This window comes from Sapajus apella, unplaced genomic scaffold (genome assembly GCF_009761245.1).
Source record: "Sapajus apella isolate SASKATOON/1434 unplaced genomic scaffold, GSC_monkey_1.0 scaffold1, whole genome shotgun sequence".
Classification (NCBI taxonomy): domain Eukaryota; kingdom Metazoa; phylum Chordata; class Mammalia; order Primates; family Cebidae; genus Sapajus; species Sapajus apella.
This window is the reverse complement of record NW_022436941.1, coordinates 27,298,875-27,323,711: the sequence shown is the minus strand read 5'-3', so window position 1 is coordinate 27,323,711 and position 24,837 is coordinate 27,298,875. Positions and strand designations below refer to the sequence as shown.

The following is a 24,837-nucleotide window of genomic DNA, read 5'->3' as shown; positions in this document are numbered from 1 at the left end:
TGGCTGTCTGCAAGCCAGGGAGAGAGCACATTAGCCAGCACCAGCCAGCATTTTAATCTTGGATCTCCTAATCTCCAGAACCACGAAAAACAGAAATTACTATTATTTAAACCACCTAATCTATGGTGCTTTGTTGTGGCAGCCGGGGCTGACTAATATAGAGGGTGAAGGGACATGTAATGCAAGTAAACTAAAGCACTGTCTTATTCCTCACAAATGCCTCACTTGTTTTTCTTTAGCTCTGCGTCACTCCTTTTTCTCAATCTCTTTTCTTCAGGTCATTTTCCTCCCTCATTCAGTGTTAGTACCTTTGACTCAACAGTGGTACACATATTTTCAGGCCCTGGCTAGAGCAGTTGGTGGTGTTCTGTTCAGGGTTTCAGAGGCTGCTGGGTCATGGCCTAAAGTTTATTCAAAGAAATTCTGAAGGCACTCCATATCATGAGGAGAATTTGGAAATAAGGTGGCTGAGAACTAAATTAGCAAACATATAAGCAAATGAATGAACAATGAAAACAACATAGCGAACGACATTAGTGGCATATAGACGTAAAATGTCCTATGAGATAATCCTGTAGGTGGGAAAACACCAAAACCTCATCAAGGTCACATCTTTGTACATTCCGGCCTGAAATGCAATCACGGCCGGGCGCGGTGGCTCAAGCCTGTAATCCCAGCACTTTGGGAGGCCGAGGCGGGTGGATCACGAAGTCAAGAGATCGAGACCATCCTGGTCAACATGGTGAAACCCCGTATCTACTAAAAATACAAAAAATTAGCTGGGCATGGTGGTGTGTGCCTGTAATCCCAGCTACTCAGGAGGCTGAGGCAGGAGAATTGCCTGAACCCAGGAGGCCGAGGTTGCGATGAGCCGAGATCGCGCCATTGCACTCCGCCTGGGTAAAAAGAGTGAAACTCCGTCTCAAAAAAAAAGAAATGCAATCACAACAGTCACTGTGATCTAAGCAACTGCCAGGAAAGCTCATGAGTTCACAGACAGAGGATACCATTGGGATTAGCCACAGATTGCCCTTCTGGATCCATGCAACCTTCTGGTTAGAACTTGGTTGCCTGTTTCTCTTCCCCACTTGGGAGTGAGACAGTATGTGTGACTCTGTTAATACATGTGTTCCATTGCACTTGGTAATTATTTTTTCACCACTAAATTGGAAAATTGGTAGCCTGGAACGTACATCAGTCTTTTACAAGTTTTATTAACATGAGTTAGCTCCACTGAGATAGGTCATCCCTGATGGAATGCTAACATCTAATTTTGGACCATGAAGTTCCTAGTACGGCAGAGCACCAGGTAAAGTTCTTCCTATGTAGACAGTTGGCCTCCCTTAGTTATTTTAGGTAAGCTGGAGCTGTATTAAATGGGAGCCTTGAATGCTGGATTTAAGATAGGCCTCTATTCTCTATACAACAAAGGTCCAGCCCTCTGAGGGATAAAGTATAAGTTAAATTCTATGTTGAGAAGATGACATTGGCAGTGTATGAAAGATAGGCTGGAGGCTAGAGAGAGTAAACAGGAAGGGCAGTAAACAGGCTGTTAGAACTGCTCAGGGTAAGGATTTGAAATGGTCTAGTGGGAATTAGTAAGCATGTATATGTGAGGCAAGGCAAAGAAAGAATCAGTAGGTCTTGCCAACTTTATTTGTAGGACGGCATGGAAAAGTAACTTTTGGGGTCTGGGTGAATGTGAAAAATAGAGATGAAAGAAGAAGCTGGTACAGAGGTCAGAGCATGATAGTTGTATGGTCAGCAAGAAGAGACAGCAGACAGAACTGATCATGAGGGCTTGTACTCTGAAGGGAAGCTGGGTTTTAGTAATAAGCTTCACAGTTAATAGTGCAGGGTAAACTTATGGAAATGAGAATGAACACTGAGAGGGGCACATGGAGAATGGAAAGGAGAGGAACCAAGCCTTGTGGAAAGCTAAAACATGTATGGTAGGAAGAGAAATGGTTTAAGAAGGAAAGTAGCCAGTGGCAACAAAGAATAATGAGGGAAACTGAGAGCCCTCTTAAGACGTAGCTATGGTCTCAGAAGAGTAGGAAGTGAGATTATCTGCTGAGGGAGAAAGGAAGGGGAGGAGCTTGATGTAGTGAAAGGGTTGGAGGAGTTGTCCAGTGGATTATGGGAGGGAATTGAGAAGAGGTGAAGAGATGGCTAATTGAACAGTGCTAAGGGCCTAACCAGATTAGTTGCATATGCTGGGTGTATTAGTTTGCTAGGGCTGCCATGACAAAGTACCACAAACCAAGGGGCTTAAGACAACAGAAAGGTAGTGATTTACATTTCTGGAGGCCAGAAGTCTAAGATTGAGGAGTTGGCAGGGCCTTGCTCCCTCTGAGGGCATTAGGAAAGGCTCTGTTCCAGGCCTGTCTCCTGGGCACCAGTCATATTTGATTAGGGTCTCACCCTACTCCAGTATGATCTTAACTAATTACATCTGCAATGACTCTATTTCCAAACAAGATCACATCCTGAGGCACAAGGGGCTAGGACAGCTACATATAAATGGGATGGGTGAAGGACTCCCTGGAGCATTAGAAAGCTAGAAGCAGAGATGCTGTTCAGGGACTCCTGATTTCTTCCTGCTCCTGCAACTGGCCATGAGGCTGTAGTCTACTTTGAGGCTGTAGTTTAACAGCTAACAGTGTGGGCTCTGAGCTGGAGTGCTTGGGTTTTAAGTTTGGCTCTGCCATGTGTTTGTCATGTGCCCAGAGACAAGAGACCTAAAACGACTTTACTCAATTTCACGTCTATAAAATGGGAGTATCAATAGGATTCATCCCATAGGGTTGAGAACTAAACACATTAATAAATAGCATGCCTAATGAAGTTATATTATCCTCATTTTATAGATAAGGAAACTGAGACATATAGATTAACCAACTTGTCCAAGATCATCTAGTAACAGAGTCAAAACCAGCCTACAGAAATCAAAAATTCATGCTTTTCACTATCATGTTATCATGTTATATTGTTTCCAGTATTAGCTGATTCATTTGTCCATTAATTAGATATTCGCTTTTTTTTGTTTTTGAGATGGAGTTTCGCTCTTGCTGCCCAGGCTGGAGTGCAATGGTGCCATCTCAGCTCACTTGCAACCCCACCTCTTGGGTTCAAGCAATTCTCCCATCTCAGCCTCCCAAGTGGCTGGGATTACAGGTGCCTGTCACCACGCCTGGCTAATTTTTGTATTTTTAGTAGAAACGCGGTTTCATCACATTGGTCAGGCTGGTCTCAAACTCCTGACCTCAGGTGATCCGCCCACCTTTGCCTCCCAAAGTGCTAGGATTACAGGCGTAAACCACCACGCCTGGCCAGATATTAGCATTAAAACAAAAAGTTGATAAGAAAGAAAAATAAAACATTTTCCTTTACCTGTCAAATTTTCTTCTGGGGGCACTGGGGAGTAAATTAGTTACAAAATCAATTACGAGGAGAAGGATTAAGAATAAAGAGTTAAAAGCAGGAATATAATTTCCAAGTGCTCTTTTCCAAATATTACCACTATAGGGTTTGAACAAGAGAAAGACAGCAGAGATAAGAAAAATCAAAACTGAATAAACTAGATGTTAAGTCAGCTTCTATTTCTTCTTGTCTTTCCTCCCATTTTCTCCAGTTGCCGTGCTACTCCTGAGGATCTAATACTGAAAGAAGCACATATGGGGCACAAGATTTCTAGCACTTTAAAAGTATTTTTTGAGGCTTCTTTAAAAGTTTATGGATCTTGCGCAGGGCTGGAGTTGGAGCCTGAGGCTGCCGCCCAGAGTGCCAGCGAGCCCACGGCCCAGCCGAAGCTCTTTCCCGCCGCCTCTGGCGCCTTGTCCCCGACCAGCCCCGCCCGACGCCCGGCCTGTCCCAGTCCCCTGACCCTCAGTCCGGCCCGGTCCAGACTCCCAGCGGGGTCACGCAGCCGTCCCGGGGATGATGAAAGGAGGATAAATGGTGCCCAAGGCTGACAGCGGTGCCTTCCTGCTGCTTTTCCTGCTCGTGCTGTCACCGGGCCGCTGTGGCCAGTGGGGCCAGTCTGCTGAGACAGGCCCTGTGTCCAGCACCTGCTCCGGCTCACGCCCTGGGGGAGTAGGAGTCGCACAACCATCTCAGCCTTGGATTTGACTTTGGCCTCATCCACCTAGGGGCCACTGGAGAGCCATATGGGTTACCAAGTTCAAGGAGAGAGAGAAGAAACTGATGAAAATAGTCGCTCATCTGGGCCTGCCTTCATTCCCTGGCTCGATCCTTGACTTCTTCAGAGCTCAGCCTTGAAACTGTGAGCTTCATAGCATTCCCTGGGCTGCAAGAAACTCACTAGGCCCGCGTCTCTGAAGGCTGTTGGGGGGGCCCTCCCTCTGTCTCCCTGGTCGACAGTTCGTTGGGGAAACTTGGGATCTCCGACTGCCTGGACATCGGTGGTGCCGCCGCCTCGGGTTTTGTCTCAGGCTGTGCCTGGAGCTCTGCCTGGGACTGTGCCTGTGTCTCTCCCTCAGGCTCCAGCTTGTTGGCAGACCTCTTGTCAGAGTCAGGTTCGGGGGTCCTCAAGGTTTCAGTTCCCCGGGAGCTCTCCCCCTCCTTGTTGGTGGTCACAGAGGGCAGTCCCCATGTCTTGGGCTGCATCCAGCAGTGGCTGAGGATCTCATCGATGTGGAGCCGCCGGTTGACGTCCGGCTGCAGCATGCGGTAGATGAGGTCCTTGCACTCGCCTGTCAGGTGCTTGGAGCGTGGAAAGTTGACGCGGTGCTCCTTCTGGATACGCAGCATCTTCTTGATGTTGGAGTCGTCATAGGGCATGGAGCCGCAGACCATGATGTAGAGGATCACGCCCAGGCTCCAGATGTCATACACCTTGGGCTGGTAGGGGATGCCCTGCAGCACCTCAGGGGCCGCGTAGGCTGGTGAACCGCAGAAGGTCTTGCTTAATGTCATTCGACCATTGTCGTCCCTCAGGCAGCGCTTGGAGAAGCTAAAGTCAGACAGCTTGATGTTGAAGTCCTTGTCAAGGAGAAGGTTGTCACACTTGAGGTCCCGGTGGACGACATCCAGGTCGTGGCAGTACTTGATGGCCAAGGAGAGCTGGCGGAACTTCTTGCGAGCCTCGTCCTCGTGCAGGGCTCCCCGGGTTTTGATTAACTCAAGGAGGTCACCCTGGACTGCGAGCTCCATGACAATGTAGACCTTACCATGTGATGTCTCAAAGATCTCGTAGGTCTTGATGATGGAGCAGTGGTTTAACATGGCCAGAATCTCAATTTCCCGGGGAAGGAATTTCTCCAAGAAGTCTGCAGGGGCTTTCTTGCGGTCAATGATCTTGATCGCCACGTTGAACTTCAGGCGCTCAGAGTAAGCGGATTTTACTTTTGCATAGGAGCCCTCTCCTAAATTTATCCCCAGGAGGTAGCCTCGTCGCTTGAGGACTGCAGCGTCGTCCATAATGCTGGGAGTGCCCAGTGCCTCTGAGGCTGCCCTCTACAGCCCCAAGGGGCATGGGCCAGAGTGTGCTCATTTACATCCTGGACAGAGTCCTTTGGGCTGGCCAGGCCTGCTGTTCCTGCCTCCTAGAGTCCAAGACTCTGGGGTGGAACTTTGGCACTGTTTCCCAGGTGACTTCAGTGGGTGAAGTCACAAAGGAAGAGTGCCCTGTGGGAATGGGGCTCTGGCCTGAGGCACTTGGACTTGGAACGCTGAAGTCTGGCTGGTGGGCTGGAGGAGACGAGACAAGCAGAGAGTGGCCTTGAACCTGGCTGGGACCTGAGGTAGGAGGAGGTTGTGTGGGACACATGGGTCTGCCCATGTTTCCAAACCCAGAGCCAGGACTGCTTGCACAGAAGTAAGGCCAGTTCTTGCAAACCAGGGCATCTAAGGAGGGTTTAATAAAGGGATGATTAATAAAGGTGCGAGCAGAGTGTAGGGAACCCTGAGGGTAACACAGGCACCCCAAGGTAGTAGCAGATCCCTGGCCTGCATGGAAAAGAGTGGGAATGGTCCCTGGAACCCAGAAAGAGTAATGTAGACAGGGCCACCTTGAAAGAGGCAGTGCCCTTCAGTGGATAGAAAGAGCCAGCTTTAGTGACCCTACAGGCTGGCAGCAGATCGGAGGAAGTCCCATCCTTGACCTCTTTTTCTTCCCTTCAGCCCTCGATGCTGTCCACACAGGCAGCCCTCAGGGGTGCAGAGCAGGGCCAAGAAGGGTGGTGTGTCAAGACAGTAGAGAGCCTCCTGACCATGGAGTGGCACAGTTTGAGAAGCACGGATTCTGCCCTCTTCCCATACCTCTCTTCCCTCATCTGAGCCTTTGCTGGTTTCTTACAGCAGCTTTGTGGGAGGACAGCCAGCAGGAGTTCTGCTCTTGGCTGTGAGCTCCCTCCTAGGGACCTTCCCAGTCCACGGCCCTGGCTGGTCTCCCAGGGCAGATTTGGGGCTGGGGGCCGAAGGCAGGGCCTGGATGCCACCCTGAGCACTAGCAGCTGCTCGAAGGACATTATAAGCAGCAGGGGCAGCACTGGACAGCGACCATCAGTTCTGCTGGCCGTGGAGCCTCTGCTGTTACTGGCTCTGTCTCCAGCACCTGCTCCAGGCCACGTCCTGGGGGAGTAGGAGTCGCATAACTGTCCTAGCTTTGGGATTGACTTTGGCCTCATCCACCTAGAGGGAGTGAGCACTCCTTCCTCACATGAGCCAAGAGGAACCCTGGGCCCCTCAGGATTGAGTTGGTAGGGCTGGATGTCGCTCAGGCTGCTTTGGGTCCCCACCAGTTGTGGCCCTTCTCCCTTTTCTCTGCTCTTTCACCTTCTTTCCCATCCCTGACTGCCCACTGCCAGTCCTTTGTGCGTGTTTGGTGCTCCTTCCTCCAGACAGCCTTCTTCTCCTTCCTGCTGGGGATACCCCAACCACTGTCTCTTGAAAACCAAAAACAAAATTCTAAGCTCCCCAGCCATCTGAATGGACCCCTCCTCTCACCCAAGGGCATTCCAAAGCTAGCCTGAAAAACTAGTTCAGGCCATGATAGGAAGTGGGGGTCAGGGAGGCCTCATCATCCCTCCTCCCTTTAGGTTTCAGGCACAGCTGAGCAAGGATAACATTGACACAGAGACCTGAAGACAACAGACTCTGGTAGTAAGAAACAGCAGGACCTGAAAGAAACTCAAGTGTTTTACTATAAAACAGATTTCTTTGATGTATTTTGAAATGGCTCCGCAAAGCTATCGCTTGTGAGGAAAATCATTCTGTAAAGACACTCCTTCCCTTTCCAGGTCTTTTGTCCTAAGAGAATTAACTAGACTCTGATAAGAAACATTAACAGTGTGTTCTTTCTGAAGCCTGGTACCTGGAGGCTTCATCTGCCAAAGAACCTTGGTCTCCACTACCCATTTTCCCAGAGACAGTCCCTCCTATTGATTCACTCCAGGTCTTTAGATAAAGTCTTTGAGCCAATTGCCAATCAGAAAATCTTTGAATCCACCTGACCTGGAAGCCCCCCTCCCACTTTCAAGTTGTCGTTCCTTTTCCGACTGAACCAATGTATACCTTGCATGTACTGACTGATGTCTCGTGCCTGCCTAAACTGTATAAAACCAAGCTGAAGCCCTACCCCCTTGGCACTTGTTGTCAGGATCTCCTGGGGCTGTCCCAGGCCATTGGTCACATATTGGTTCAAAAGAAACCTCTTTTAAAAAAAAAGTTTATCTCTATTGCTGTCTACAATGAAAAACATCCAAAGTTATGTTTACTCTTTGTAATTAAACAGCTAAAAAATTTATTTTGGTCCCAATGCTTTTTTTTTTTTTTTACCTAGTTATCCTTCTAAGGCAATAGGGAAAGACAAGCAGAGGCAAATGTTAAAGGCAGCAGGGAAGACAGCTTCTGGCAAATTGGGCTTTCTCATCTGTGTGTCCCCGGGCTGCCCTCAGCACAGAGCTTTACACACAAACCCTGGCTGAGTGACTGATCATGGCAAAGAAAGGGAGAGAAAAAAAATTCATTTTCCTTCATTGCTCCCTTACACCTGTTATGTTCTATGTCTTCCAAGGATAAAGACAATGAGATATGAGGTATTCACTCAAAATGATAAATAATTTCTTTGGGATTATATAGAAATAATTACATCTAAAATCCTAAACTGACAGGATCATTGAATATTTATTTGCATGTTACAAAAATCTGGGCCACAGATGATACACATACACTCACACATATACACATATATATAGACATACAGAACACCTGGAGATGAAGCAGAAATAGTGCTGCACTTGGATGATATCTGTTTTGGCTCAAAATTCCCTGAGCTATATTTCTAAAATCTAGCCTGCAGTCTCTCCCACACCTTTTGTCTTTTGCTTCTTTTGATGTTTTAAATTCCAAAGGCTCCTTATCTACATCACAGGTAGCTGGGTTATTCTAAAGCCCTGACCAAGGCTTATTATTGATTTGGTTGCTTTGGGTGTTCAGCGAATTGGTAAATATATGCTGTGCGGGGAATTTTGGCAGAAGTGGTAAGGGGCTCTGGCTCTTGGCTTCACACCTCAGGTCTGCTCCTTCAGTGCTATGTGGGATTATCTTTGGGTATCATTCCATAGGTTGGGAAGGCATTCTAAAATTGATGCTGCAGCTGTCAATATCATCAGTCTACGGGACCTAGTGACAGAGCAAGCAGAACTGAGAATCTGGGGGAAAAAGCAGTTTTCTAATGCAGAATGCATAAGAGAAGAGCCAATCTTTGGTCCTATGGCTCTGACAACTCATTCTGTGACCTTAGGCAAATGACCTGTGTTTCTTGCCCATAACATTTTTTATTTTGGGGTTGGAGGGCGGTCTTTAACTAGAAATTGTTAAGGTTCCATAGAATGACACCTAACACTTTGTGATTCTATATCTAAAGACATGTTATCAAGGGTTCTATTTGCCATATGGTGAGGTGCAGAAGCTGAGGTAGTTAAAAGCATCAGACATGGAGCAGATAAATCTGGTTTTAAATCCCAGGGGCCACACCTTATTAGCACAGTGTGACTTGGAAAGTAATGTCATCTGTAAAATAGATGAAGGTATCTAATTTACCTAGTCATCTTACAGAGGCAACAGAAAAAGTATATAAGGAAAAAAGGAATGCAAAATAGGTATGCACTTTACAGTGATTGTGAGGATTAAACATGGTGATTCCTGGTATATTACCTCCTATGACATCGAAATGGTCTAAAGCAGAGGCATTCTACTCCATTAGACACAAGTTATGTACAAAATAATATTCAGTATAATATAGATCTATTCTACCTCAGAATATCCCAGAAGGGATCCTGTAAACAATTTTCTAGTATCTGTTAAATACTTTTCTTAACACTATTAACCACTACAGGGAAGCTAAAAACACTATGATATGGCCTCGTCTTCTAAAAATTTTATATTTAGTTGAAGAAATCACTAGAATATAGATACAAACGTCATAATGTATAAAATATTAAAATTAAGTAGATTTTTTAAAGTACTGGTTTTGCGGTAAATTGCCTAAGCTTATGGGAGAGAAGAAATCAGAGGGCTGGGGTTGCCCAGAAAGGTGTTAGAGCTTCCTTGGGTAGGATTTCCTGGCTGGGAGGTGACCCAGATCGGATGTGGAGGCAGTGTCTTCTAAGAGCACAGTTCCTGAAACCAAAGGACACCAGGAACATAACAATGCAGGGACAAAGTCTGAGCTTAGGAAACAAATTTTGAAAACCAGGTTGAAAACTCCAAGAGATCAGACAGAAAAGTTTCCATGGTTTAATTTGGAAAAGTGTAAGGAGCCCAGCTGCTGACCAGTTAGGCAGGCCAAAGCTGGAGTGTGGGGGTGCAAGCCTGGTGGTAAAAGGTAGGCTCAGATTGAAGTGTGTCAGTCAAGTTCTAGACCTGGTTGTGAAGGCATGCTGAGTGCATTTCAAGTGGCTCACAAAGGACAACCAGAGGGTTTCACGGAGGTGATGAGACACACCAGGCCTTGAAACAAAGGTACATGTACATAGGTGAGATAGGAAAGGGAAATGGCATTGTAACAAAACACAGAGAAATGAATGAATATGGCCAAGAACAAACCTTTTTTAGATGGCATATGCCTTGGAAGAGATAGAGATGAATATAACATGGTAGGTACCCTTAGAAGGTCTCTCAGTGTCCTGGCCTATCTTACAACTGGAAACATTAGGAAGCAAAATCCAACGGCCAGTCGTAAGTTTTCTGCAAGAGACTCATGTCACTGAAGAGAGATGAGGGGGCAAAATCCTAGGCTGTGGCGGTTAATCCTAGGCTGTGACAGTTAATAACTGATTCAATCTCTTTGAGCCTCAGTACACATATTTGTAAAATAGGGACTATAATAGTTTCTAGCTCATGGGATTGTTGCAAGGAGCCAATAAAGATAATGATATATAATGCTTAGCAAAAGGCTAGCACTCAGTGGCTGCCGAACAAGTGTCAGCTTTTATTACTATTATTAATGTTCATTTTGTTTTATTTTTACAGACAGAGTTTTGCTCTGTACCCCACACTGGAGTGCAGTGGCATGACCGTACCTCATTGTAGCCTTAACCTTTTGGCCTTAAGAGATCCTCCCACCTCAGCCTCCCAAAGTACTGGGATTACAGGCTTGAGCCACTGTGACTGACCTATTAGTGGTCATTTTATCACATCTGAGCTATCATTGCCACCTTAGTGCATACCCTCATCTCTTCTCACCCAGTTGCTATGGTAGTGCCCTTACTGGTGTCTCTACTTCCACTCTGGTATCTCTCCTCATTGTAGTCCAGCGCTCTTTATTAAAGATCAATCAGGGTATTTTATTCCCTTGCTTAAAATTCTTGAGGAGATTTTTGTGGCCCTTAGAAAAATTAGAAGTTCCTTCAGAATCTAAGGTCCTTTATCATCTGGATCCTGCTACTGTCTCCTGGCTCCCTCAGATACTCCACTTCAGCTACACCTTCCACTCAGCCCCAGGCAGACCCAGGACACCTTGATTTCATTTTGTCATGGACAGACCACTCTATAGTGTAGTTCATTTAATTCCAACCAAGTGTTTCCATGGCAAATGTTGCATCTGATTGGTCCTTGGAGTCTCAATGCACAAGGCTCTATAGATCCTCAATAGATAATTGTTTAAAGAAAACAAACAAAAAAGTAAAGATGAAATGGAAGGAGAAAGAGAGGAAGGGAGAGGAGGAGAGAAAGAAGGGATGGAAGGAATAAAGAGGGAGGGAAAAAGCAAGGGGTGAGAAAGAAAAGCAAAGGTAGAAAGAATTATGTCTATATCCTTTAAGGGAACAGGTAAGAAACTCATTTTCAGTAGATCCTTTGGCAAATGAAGAAAGAAGAGGAGGAAGAAGAAACAGGAAAAAGGGAAGGAAAAGAAAGAAATCAGGGATTATATCAGAAGTTACAATGCATATAATTACTATGGCTGACAATGAAAGATACCATCTGACCTTTATATTAATGCTGGAATCATAGTGTGAAAGGGACAACTGTAATCCCAACTACTTGGGAGGCTGTGTATGTGTTCATAGCATTAATGTGTATGTGTTATCATAGCATTTCCCTCCTTTCTACCTTCATCCCCACTGCGTATTTGCGGATTAGGTTAATAAGGCAGGCAAATAAACAAGAAAGACAGATGCAGAATTAGAAAAAAAAACAAGTTCTTGCAAGGTGTGCTGGCTCATGCCTGTAATCCTAGCACTTTGGGAGGCCGAGGAGGGCAGATCACTTGAGGTCACGAGTTTGAGACCAGCCTGGACAACATGGTGAAACCCCTACTAAAAATACAAAAATTAGCCAGGTGTGGTGGCAGGCACCTGTAATCCCAGCTACTCAGGAGGCTGAAGCAGGAGAATCTCTTGAACCTAGGAGGCGGAGGTTACAGTGAGCTGAGATGGCACCACTGCACTCTAGCCTGGGTGACAGAATGAGACTCTGTCTCAAAAAAAAGATAAAAGAAAAGAAAAGAAAAGGCTGGGCATGGTGGCTTACACCTGTAATCCCAGCACTTTGGGGGGCTGAGGCAGGTGGATCATGAGGTCAGGAGTTCAAGATCAGCCTGGCCAAGATGGTGACACCCCGTCTCTACTAAAACTACAAAAATTAGCCAGGTGCTGTGGCAGATGCCTGTAATGCCAGCTACCAGGGAGGCTAAGGCAGGAGAATTGCTTGAACCTGGCGGTAGAGGTTGCAGTAAACCAAGATCACGCCACTGCATTCCAGCCTGGATAACAGAGTGCTGTTTCAACAAAAAAAAAAAAGAAAGAAAAGAAAAAAAAACAAGTTATATTTATAGTAAAGAGAACGTGTAGAAGTGGAGTTGGAAAACGTTTTCTATAAAGAGATAGGTAATAAATATTTTAGGCTCTGAGGGCCTCATGTGGTCTCTATTACTTATTCTTTTTTTTTGTTGAGCACATTTTTTTTTTTTAATTTGAGATAGAGTCTTGCTTTGTCACCCAGGCTGGAGTGCAGTGGCATGATCTCAGCTCCCTGTAACCTCCGCCTCCCAGGTTCAAGCAATTCTCGTGCTTCAGCCTCCAGAGTAGCTGGGACAAGTGCCAGCTACCATATGCGGCTAATTTTTTGGTGTGCATGTGTATATTTTTAGGAGAGATGGGGTTTCATAAAGTTGGCCACACTGGTCTCAAACTCCTGACCTCAGGTGATCTGCCCCCACCTTGGCCTCCCAAAGTTCTTGGATTACAGGTGTGAGCTACCACACCCAGCCTGCACAGCACTTTTAAAATATGAAAACCATTCTTACCTTGAGGATGGTACAAAATAGGTTACAGGTCAATTTTAACTGGCAGGTCATAGTTTGCCTAGTCCTGGAAAGAAGGGGAAGAAGGAACCAAAGAGTCTGTAAACCTGCAAAAAGTTTTAGTTGAGAGATGAAAGTAAGGGATTCTTGAAAAGAGACAGATACTGGAGTATCTATGGGGTGAAAGATGGAGATTGGGATTACTAAATCTATAGTTGTAGGTTCTGAATGGATCCTCCTAGATGTCCTTCAAGTTACTGGATTGAGTTTCTTTGAAAGAAAAAAATTGTTAAATCTGGGGTCTACATGTCCTAGTCTTATTTCTTGCTAAACCATACATGTCCACGTCTAGTCTTGTTTCCACATCAAAACTATACAGCCTTGAGGACAATTAAGGGAAGGGTGGATAGCCATCTATGTGGTATTTGGCTTGCAAACCAATGCTTAATTTCATTACTAGGACCCAAAGGCCATCTAACCCTTATTGTTGTTACTGGTTCCTGGCTCTGTTATTTATGCTAATAGAAAAGGCTTCTATTGTTCACTAATTATTATAGCTCTTTTAGTTTAATGGTTCATTTAGTATTACATTTCTCTATATTGAAAGCCTAGCATCAGTTTCTGGGCCAGTGACTTGACGACAATAACAACAACAACAATAATAGTAATTTAAAAGTGGCATTGCCACTGCTCTATGCCATTTATTCCCACAATAACCCTATAAAGGAAGTATTCCTCTAAATGAGGAAAGTGAGGCTCAATGCATTTAAGTAACGTATCCAAGGGCAAAACTAGTAAAAGTCAGAGCTGTATATTTAATTGACACAGTGCAGTCTCTTAAAAACAATATCCCTTAATGCTCACAAACCAGTACCCCAGATACAGCGTAGAAACTTCAATTCTCTCTACCTTGGGGCATGGTCATGGTCTCAATTTCCATCCTGTTTCCAAGAAGGCTTAGGTACCCTTCTTTGTCTGATTTCTCAATTGGGTTTAGGGCACCAGGTCTAGGGATGTTTGGGAAAATCATATACTTAAAATTTCAGAAGTCCTAGGGAGAGCAATCAGGAAAAGGACAAGTCAAAATATCTCTCTTTGCCGACAATATGATTCTATACCTACTAAAGACTCCATCAAAAGTCTCCCAGAACCAATAAACAACATCAGAAGAATGTCAGGCTACAAAATCAATGTATTAATATAAAAATCAGTAGCATTTTTATACACTAGTAATGTTAAACCTAAGAATCAAATCAAGAACACAATTCCATTTATAATAGCCACACAAAAAATAAAATAGGAATACATTTAACCAACAAGGTGAAAGATCTCTACAAGGAGTGCTAAAAACACTCCTGAAAGAAATCATAGGTAACGAGGACGGATCCAAGATGGCCAATTAGGAGCAGCTCAGGATTGCAGCTCCCAGAGAAAGTGTGGAGGGTGAGTGGAAGCTGCATTTCCAGATGGATTTTTATTTCCCACAGACCAGGAGATTCCCAGGCAGAGGAGCCCCACGGGTAGCCAGCGCAGTTGTTTAGGGGAGCAACTGTTTTGCCCAGCGCACCAGTGCAGCGGTTCTCCATACAAAATACATGGGTTTGGGCACCGTTTTAGCTGGCGATTGGAGCTTGGGGAAGACAGAGTCGTCCATTCAACTGATAGAAAAGGAGACTAAAACAGGAGCCAGGCCAGGATATTCCCAGGCAAAAAAGCACCAGGAATCTCACCGTGGCTGTTTCAGCCGATGCAGTGGGTCACCACACAGGAAATCAAACAGATCCCAGAGCCTTTTCAACAGGTGACTGGAACACCTGGGAGACCAAAAAAAAAAAAAAAAAGGCTCTGAGGCAGGGAGCCAGATGATCAGGCTCAGCTGGTCCCACCACGACAAAAAAACAGCAATCTGAAATGCTCTGGATTGAGAGTTTCACAGCAAGCATAGCTGAACCCGGGAGGACCAGCACTGTGGGGGAGGGGCACCCGCCATTATCGATGCACTCCACCACTACGGAGGCAGTCCGCCATTACACTGACAGTCCACCATTATAGAGGTGGGCCACCATTGCCGAGGCAGTTCTAACTACACCTGTATAAACAGGACTGCAGAGAAGTTCACATGGCAGCTGGGTGGAGCCCACAGCAGCTCAGCAAAGTCTCTGCAGGCAGACAGTGGTTAGGCTGCCTCCTCGCTGGGCAGGGCAGCCCTGAAAAAAGCCAGCAGCACAACAGAAATTCATAAATAAAGCCCTAACTCCCCAGGACAGAGCATCTGGGGAAAAAAAAGGGAGGTTTTATGAGTTCAGCTGCAGCAGACTTAAATGTACCTGCCCAGCAACTCTGAATGAAAAATGGAGCTCACAGCTTAGCACCTGAGCTCCTATAAAGGACACACTGTCTCTTCAAGCAGCTACCTGATCCTCATATATTCAAAGAGTCATCTCATAAAGGAGAGCTCAGACTGACTTCTGGCGGGTATCCTTCAGGGACAAAGACAGCAGAAGAAACTGGCAGCAACCCTTACTGTTCCACAGCCACTGCAGGTGATCCCCAGGCAAGCAGGGCCTGGAGTGGACCTCAGCAGTCCTACAGCAGAGGGGCCAGACTGTTAGAAGGAAAACTAAGAAACAGAAAGAAATAACTTCATCATCAACAAACTGGACATCCACTCAGAGACCCAAACAGAAAGTCAACAACTACAAAGATGACAGGTGGATAAATATACAAAGATGGGAATAAACCAGCGCAAAAAGTATGACAACACCCAAAATCAGAACACCTCTCCTCCTACAAGGGATCACAACTCCTCACCAGCAAGGGAACAAGGCTCAATGGAGAAAGAGTGTGATGAATTGACAGAATCAGGCTTCAGAAGGTGGGTAATAAGAAACTTCTGAGAGCTAAAAGAACATGTTCTAACCCAATGCAAAGAAACTAAGAACGTTGAAAAAAGATTTGACGAAATGCTAATGAGAATAAACAACTTAGGAATATAAGTGAATTGATGGAGCTGAAAAACACAAGACGAGAACTTCGCGAAGCATACACAAGTTTCAACAGCCAAATTGACCAAGCAGAAAAAGGATATCAGAGGTCAAAGATCAACTCAATGAAATAAAATGAGAAGGCAAGATTAGAGAAAAAAAGGAATGAACAAAGTCTCCAAGAAATATGGGATTATGTGAAAAGACCTAATCTATGTTTGATAGGTGTACCTGAATGTGATGGAAAGAATCAATCCAACCTGGAAAATACTCTTCAGGATATTATCCAGGAAAACTTCCCAAACCTAGCAAGGCAGGCCAATATTCAAGTCCAGGCAATACAGAGAACACCACAAAGATATTCCTTGGAAGATTCAGCAGGGTTGAAATGAAGGAGAAAATGCTAAGGGCAGCCAGAGAGAAAGGTCAGGTTACCCACTAAGGGAAGCCCATCAGACTCACAGCAGATCTCTCAGGAGGAACCCTACAAGCCAGAAGAGAGTAGGGGCCAATATTCAACATCCTTAAAGAAAATAACTTTCAACCCAGAATTTCATATCCAGCAAAACTAAGCTTCATAAGTGAAGGAAAAATAAAATCCTTTACAAACAAGCAAGTACTCAGAGATTTCACACCACCAGGCCTGCTTTAAAAGAGCTCCTGAAAGAGGCACTAAACATAAAAAGGAACAACCAGTACCAGCCACTCGAAAAACATACAAAATGGTAAAGAACATCAACACAATGAAGAAACTGCATCAACTAACGGGCAAAACAGCCAGCCAGCATCAAAATGGTAGGATCAAATTCACATATAACAATATTAACCCTAAATGTAAATGGGCTATATGCCCCAATCAAAAGACACAGACTGGCAAATTGGATAAAAAGCCAAAACACATTGATGTGCTGTATCCAGGAAACCCATCTCACATGCAAGGATACACAAAGGCTCAAAATAAAGGGATGGAGGAAGATTTACCAAGCAAATGGAGAACAAAAACAAGCAGGAGTTGCAATTCTCATCTCAGATAAAATAGACTTTAAACCAACAAAGATCAAAGAGACAAAGAAAGATATTACACAATGGTAAAAGGATCACTGCAACAACAAGAACTAACAATCCTAAATATATACGCAACCCAATACAGAAACACCCAGATACATAAAGCAAGTTCTTAATGACTTACAAAGAGACTTAGACTCTCACACAATAATAGTGGGAGACTTTAACACCCCATAGTCAATATTAGACAGATCAACAGACAGAAAATTAACAAGGATTTCCAGAACTTGAACTCAGACCTGGACCAAGCAAACCTAATAGACATTTACAGAACTCTCCACCCTGAATCCACAGAAGTTACATTCTTCTCAGCACCACATCACACCTACTCTAAAACTGACCACATAATTGGAAGTAAATCACTCCTCAGCAAATGCAAAAGAACAAAAATCATAACAAACAGTCTCTCAGACCACAGTGCAATCAACTTAGAACTGAGAATTGAGAAACTAACTCAGAACTGCACAGCTTCATGGAAACTGAACAACTGGCTCCTGAATGTTGACTGGATAAACAATGAAATGAAGGCAGAAATAAAGATGTTATTTGAAACCATCGAGAATGAAGACACGACATACCAGAATCTCTGGGACACATTTAAAGCAGTGTCTAGAGGAAAATATACCTGTATAGCAATAAATGCCCACATGAGAAGCAAGGAAAGATCTAAAATCAACACCCTATCATCAAAATTGAAAGAGTTAGATGAGCAAGACCAAAAACACTCAAAATCAAGCAGAAGACAAGAAATAACTAAGATTAGAGCAGAACTGAAGGAGATAGAGACACAAAAAACTCTTTAAAAAATCAATAAATCCAGGAACTGGTTTTTTGAAAAGTTCAACAAAATAGACAGACCACTAGCCAGAGTAATAAAAAAGATAAGAGAGAATAATCAAACAGATGCAATTAAAAATGATAAAGGGGATATCACCACAGATTCCACAGAAATACAAACCATCATCAGAGATTATTACAAACATCTCTATGCACATAAACTAGTAAACCTGGAAGAAATGGATACATTCCTCGACACTTGCATCCTCCCAACTGTAAACTGGGAAAAAGCCGAAACCCTCAATAGACCCATAACAAGGTCTGAAGTTGAGGCAGCAATTAAGAGCTTACCACCCAAAAAAAGCCCAGGTCCAGACGGGTTCACAGCCGAATTCTACTAGACATACAAAGAGGAGCTGGTACCATTCCTTCTGAAAATATTCCAAACAATCCAAAAAAAAGGGAATCCTTCCCAAATCATTTTATGAGACCAACATCATCCTGATACCAAAACCCGGCAGAGACTCAACAAGAAAAGAAAACTTCAGACCAATACCCATGATGAACATAGATGCAAAAATCGTCAATAAAATACTGGCAAACTGATTGCAACAGCACATCAGAAAGCTTATCCACCATGATCAAGTAGGCTTCATCCTAGGGATGCAAGGCTGGTTCAACATCCGCAAGTCTATAAATGTAATTCACCACATAAACAGAACCAAAGACAAAAACCACATGATTATCTCAATTCATGCAGAGAAGGCCTTTGACAAAATTCAACAGCTCTTTATGCTAAAAACCCTCAGTAAACTAGGTATTGACGAAATGTATCTCAACATAATAAAAGCTATTTACGACAAACCAACAGCCAATATCATACTGAATGGGCAAAAACTGGAAGCATTCCCTTTGAAATCTGGCACTAGACAAGGATGCACTCTCTCACCACTCCTATTCAATATAGTACTGGAAGTTCTAGCCAGAGCAATCAGGCAAGAAAAAGAAATAAAGCGTATTCAAACCGGAAAGGAGGAAGTTGAATTTTCTCTATTTGCAGACGACATGATTGTATATCTACAAGACCCCATCGTCTCAGCCCAAAATCTCCTGAAACTGATAAGCAAATTCAGCAAAGTCTCAGGATACAAAATCAATGTGCAAAAATCACAAGCATTCCTACACATCAATAACAGATTTAAAGAGAGCCACATCAATAACGAACTGCCATTCACAATTGCTACAAAGAGAATAAAATACCTGGGAATACAACTAACAAAGGATGTAAAGGACCTCTTCAAGGAGAACTACAAACCACTGCTCAATGAAATAAGAGAGGACACAAACAGATGGAGAACCATTCCATGTTCATGGTTAGGAAGAATCAATATTGTGAAAATGGCCATACTGCCCAAAGTAATTTACACATTCAACACTATCCCCATCAAGCTACCAATGACCTTCTTCACAGAACTGGAAAAAACCACCTTCAACTTCATATGGAACCAAAAGAGAGCCCGCACAGCCAAGTCAATTCTAAGCAAAAAGAACAAAGCAGGAGGCATCACACTACCAGACTTCAAACTATACTACAAGGCTACAGTAATCAAAACAGCATGGTACTGGTACCAAAACAGAGATATAGAAAAATGGAACAGAACAGAGGCCTTGGAGGCAGCACCACCCATCTACAAGCATCTGATCTTTGACAAACCTGACAAAAACAAGCAATGGGGAAAGGATTCCCTGTTTAATAAATGGTGTTGGGAAAACTGGCTAGCCAAGTGCAGAAAACAGAAACTGGACCCCTTCCTGACACCTTACACTAAAATTAACTCCAGACAGATTAAAGACTTAAACATAAGACCTAACACCAGAAAAACCCTAGAAGAAAACCTAGGCAAAACCATTCAGAACATAGGCATAGGAAAGGACTTCATGACCACAACACCAAAAGCATTGGCAACAAAAGTCAAAAGAGACAAATGGAACCTAATCAAACACCACAGCTTCTGCATAGCAAAAGAAACAGTCATTAGAGTGAATCGGCAAGCAACAGAATGGGAAAAAATTTTCGCAATCTACCCATCTGACAAAGGGCTGATATCCAGAATCTACAAAAAACTAAAACAGATTTACAAGAAAAAAACATGTACCCCAAAACCTAAAATGCAATTTAAGAAAACTGGAAAAAAACAATTAAAAATCATAGGTAACACAAACAAAGGGAAAAACATTCCATCCTCATGGATTAGAAAAATCAATGTTGTTAATATGGCCATAAAGCCCAAAGCAATCTCCAGATTCAATGCTAATCCTATCACAATATCAAACGGTCAATGTCATTTTTCAAAGATAGAAAAAATAAAATTCTAATAATCTAATCATTCTAATGAAAAAGACCCCACATAGCCAAAGCATTAATAAGCAAAAAGAACAAAGCTAGAGGCATCACATTACCTGACTTCAAACTATAAGGCTACAGTAACCAAAACACCATGGTACTGGTACAAAAACAGACACATAGACCAATAGAACAGCATACAGAACTCTAAAATAAAGCTACACACCTACAGCCATATAATTTTTGACAAAGATGACAAAAATAATCAAGAGAAAAGGATTCCCTATTCAATAAATGGTGCTGGGATAGCTACCTAGCCATATGCAGAAAAATGAAACTGAACCCCTACCTTTCACCATATACAAAAATGAACTCAAGATGGATTACAGATTTAGATATAAAACCTCATACTATGGGAATCTTAGAAGAAAACTTAGGAAACACCATTCTGAACGCTGACCTTGGGAAATAATTTATGACTAAGTTCTCAATAGCAATTGCAACAAAAAAATGGACAAGTAGGACATAATTAAAATAAAGAACTTCTGAACAGCAAAAGAAACTATCAACAGAGTAAAAAGACAACCTACAGAATGGAAAATAAATATCTGTAAACTCTATATCTCACAATAGTCTAATATCCAGAATCTATAAAGAACTTAAATCAACAAGCAAAAAATATATAACCCTATTAAAAAGTGGGCAAAAGACATGAACAAACTTTTCTCAAAAGAAGACATGTAAGTGGCCAATAAACATGAAAAAATGCTCAACATCACTAATCATCAGAGAAATGCAAATCAAAACCACAATATCTCACACTAGTCAGAATGGTTATTATTAAAAATTCAATAAAAACAGTCTGGGTGCTGGGGCTTACGCCTGTAATCCCAGCACTTTGGGAGGCCAAGGTGGGCAGATCAGGAGGTCAGGAGTCCGAGACCAGCCTGACTAACATGGTGAAACCCCGTCTCTACTAAAAATACAAAAAAAAAAAAAGAGAGAAAAAGAAAATAGCCAGGCATGGTATAATCCCTGCCACTCAGGAGACTGAGACAGGAGAATTGCTTGAACCCAGGAGGCAGAGTTTGCAATGAGCCGAGATCACGTGACTGCACTCCAGCCTGGGCGACAGAGCTGGTGAGGCTGTAGAGAAAAGGGGATGCTTACGCACTGTTAGTTCTGCCAGCCACTGTGGAAAGCAGTTTGGAGACTTCTCAAAGAACTAAAAATAGACCCAGCAATCCCATTGCATGCATGACACATGTTCTCACTTATAAGTGCAAGCTAAACATAGGGTACTCACAGACATAAAGATGGCAACAATAGACACTAGGGACTACTGGTGGCGAGGAAGGGAGAGGGCAAGGGCTGAAAAACTAACTATTGAGTACTATGTTCACTACCTGGCTAACAATATCAGTCATACCCCAAAACAGTATCTCACAATATACCCAGGTAACAAACCTGCATATGTACCCCCTGAATCTAAAATAAAAGTTAAAATTATTTTAAAAAATAAGATCATTTCTAGTAACTGGTCCAATCCTCCCCTCATCTTTCTTTCTTCATCTCTGATTGGCTCTTTCTCCCTGAGGGTTTTCAGGCATCTGTGTACATAGGGGTTTGGGAGGTAGAATTGGATAAAAAATAGGCCTGAATTTATCTCTTGGAGCACATTTGTCTAAACCGATCTTAGCAATATCTTCAAATCATGACAAATTTAAAAAATAATTTTAAAGTATGTGTATTGCCAGATTAGAAACTCTTTCAAATTTATAGTTCTGCATGAGACAAAGAAAACACCTTTCCTTGGGTAGGAAGGGGTGGGTGGTCTCATATTTAGATGAAGCATATGGCTGCATTTGGAGTATAAATTTTTTCAATTTTAAAATGTTTACTTTTTCCTTTATAAGAACACATGCTTGTTATGTGCAATTTGAAAAATATGCTGCAAATAATTTATTGAATGTTTTAAATATATAAATTTATGAATTTTGGAAGGGTCTCTCCCTATACAATGATTCCACTATGCTTTTTCTACAGCTGAAATTAGAACTGGAAGAGGTTTTAGAAATCATCTAGTCCAACCACCTCGTTTGACAGTTGAGGAAGAACACATGTTCTGTATGATTACATTTTGATGTTCTTTTATAGTTGGCTTGTTCCCTAAGGATTTTTAACTTATGAACATATATATATATATATATTTAAACTTGAGATACTATTAAATTGGCTAGAGTTCAAATAAACACATCCTCCCTACATTCTCTCTCTCCATCTCTGCTCTGACTCTCAAAGATGAAGATGCTGCCTCTTAGACTGTTCAACACATGGGGCCTCTGCATTGATGCCAAAGTCCAGCAGTGTCTGGAACTGCCACAGGGCGGCCCACCGAGGGAGAGCATTTTAAGACAAAGGTCCAGCTGCCTCATTCCTGGGCAGTCACTGGAAGCAAGCCAGAAAAATAACTGTGGTTTTGCTGACCTTCTCAGGAGACCTATGGGCTTGAAGCTGGCCTTTATCTGGGGAGAGGTGCAGAGGGACTGCAAAAAGGGAATAGGAGAACGGAGAGGAAAATGAGAACTACATTGGAAACAATAGTATTGAAAAGTGGATTAACCACCACTATAAATAAAAAATATAGAACGCACATTAAATCTCACAATAGGATTTTTCTATCATATGCTTTTTAGGTTCCAAAAGTTTTTAAGTATGAAAAGATTCAGAGCTCTTTTTCAAAAGATGGAGCCTCCACAGGATGGGCGGGCACCATGAGTGGGGTCAATTGGTCTTTGCCTCTCCATTCTTCTCCTTTCTGTTGCATAACCTTTCAAGAAAGAACATATGTAGAAGAGCTATGAGTCTGGTTAGGATACATAAATTCTGAAAATATCATGCTTCCAGACACAACTGGCTACACATCAGAAAATTCTTTCCAGGGTAAACACTTTGTTTAAATATTAAACTTAAGTAAAGCCAGATGCAAGAATACAGTCTAAATAGCAAAGAAAGGCCATAATGACAATAAGTGAAAAGGAATTAATAAAAGATGCCCTAAGCTGACAAGCCTTTCTGTCACAGAATGATAGCTGCAGATACCAGTGATCCCTGAAGTTTTTCATTTTTCAGATTTGATGCACTGCCTTTGGTTATGACAAATACACACTCCAGTTTTTTTAAACCTTAGCCCTTGCATTGATAGTAGGAATAAGTACTGTTTTTGTACCTTACGATTTTCTTCTCTAATATTTTTTCCTGGAATTACAAAATCAACATCTTAAAACACCATTCCTATGAAGTCAAATTTCAATACTAATGGGGAAGAAGAAGGTGCCTAAAAACAAGGAGGGAAAATCTTTGAAGATGTCTCCAAGACAGCTCCACAAACAGAGGTATAACATTTCATTCCGACCTTGTCAATCTTGTATTTGATTTATTCCTCTCAGTAAAGAAGGCTTGCAATGTGGATTAAATTTTCAATCCATTTTGTGTAATATATATTGCACGAAACAGGTAAAAGTTAAGACTGTTGGGTTCTCCAATTTACTATTAATCTTCAGTCAGTCATCGGTGTCTGCCCAGTCTCTAATGATCATCAGGAAAATCCTATAGAGGGCCAGCTTGCCTCATTATTGGGAATACAATAGAACACATGACTCATGAACTAATCAACTATGCAAATACCCTTGGGTCAGGGCAGATCCTTACTGGAAACCAATTTGATATTCAATTTGATAGTACCAGGGATTTAAGTGAAAAAAAAAAACAACTAATTTAAAAAGCTGGAGAATAGAACCTATGAGGAAAGCTAAAAGAAACAAATCACCCTCGGAAAGATAAGGTTGAAGAATGTTCTAATAAAAGTCTTCTTGTATATATGAAAAGCAAAAAAGGTGGCTGGGGAAAGGAAGAAAGAACAAGAATAAAATGAGACCAATATGGTGATGCAAGGAATTTAACACTATAAACAGGAGCTGAGAAAGGGTTCATTTGTTCCTTCACGTGATATTACCCCAAGCATGTACTCTCAGCCAGACACTGGCTGCATGCTGCCTCATCAGAGGCCAGGTACCCACCTTCCTATGATGATTTCTGTGAGATCTTATCTAAACACAAAGGGATTCAGAGTCAGTTTATTTAAAATTATTTACTTCTTTTTTGAGGGAAGTAGGGCAGGGTAGACTGGAACAGGAAAAGAGCAGTCGTGGAGCAGGCTCAGAGGTAAAACTACCCATGTGTTGTAGCTGTTATGTCCCAGGACAATCTACATGTGGGTTTGGGAGGTGGAGGACAAAAAGTAGGCATGAATTTATCTCTTTGGGCACATTTGTTGAAACTGATCTTAGCAGTTTCTTCAAATCACAACAAATAAATGGTGATTTTTAAAGTATGTGTATTGCCAGGTTAGAAACTCTTTTTCAAATTTATAGTCCTGCATTGGACAAAGAAAAGAACACCTTTCCTTGGGTGCGAAGGAGTGGGCAGTCTCTTACGTAGGTGAAGCACACGGCTGCATTTGGAGTATGATTTTTTTCTGTTTTAAAATGCTTACTTTTTCCTTTACAAAAAGAACCCATGTTCAATTATGTACAATTTGCAGTGTATTTTGCACTGCAAATAATTTACTGAATTTTAAAGAAAAGAGTTTATGGACATTGGAAGGGTCTCTCCTTACGTACACGCTCCCCTAAGTCTCAGAATGAAATTCTTTCATTAGACTCTCTCGTGGAGTTAGCGTAGAAGTTCACAGTTAAAATAAGATATTGAGTAGGGAAGAAATAACATTAAATGTTACCTTGTTATTGGCACCTTACCTTGAATTAATTTTTTTAATTTAAACCTAGAGAATGCCCTTCCAGAACCTGAGAAGCCTCAGAAAGACTCAGGCTGCAGAA

At 42.6% G+C, this 24,837-nt stretch overlaps 2 protein-coding genes across 2 annotated transcripts in view; both read right to left on the bottom strand.

The window, feature by feature from the left end:
* MCC (MCC regulator of WNT signaling pathway) overlaps positions 1 to 24,837 on the bottom strand; it is a 460,067-nt gene that overhangs the window by 407,007 nt on the left and 28,223 nt on the right. The window lies entirely within an intron of this gene.
* On the bottom strand, positions 3,394 to 5,578 carry TSSK1B (testis specific serine kinase 1B). The gene has a single exon (XM_032258336.1). The coding sequence runs from the start codon at positions 5,440 to 5,442 to the stop codon at positions 4,324 to 4,326; it is 1,119 nt and encodes a 372-aa protein (XP_032114227.1). The 5' UTR covers positions 5,443 to 5,578; the 3' UTR covers positions 3,394 to 4,323.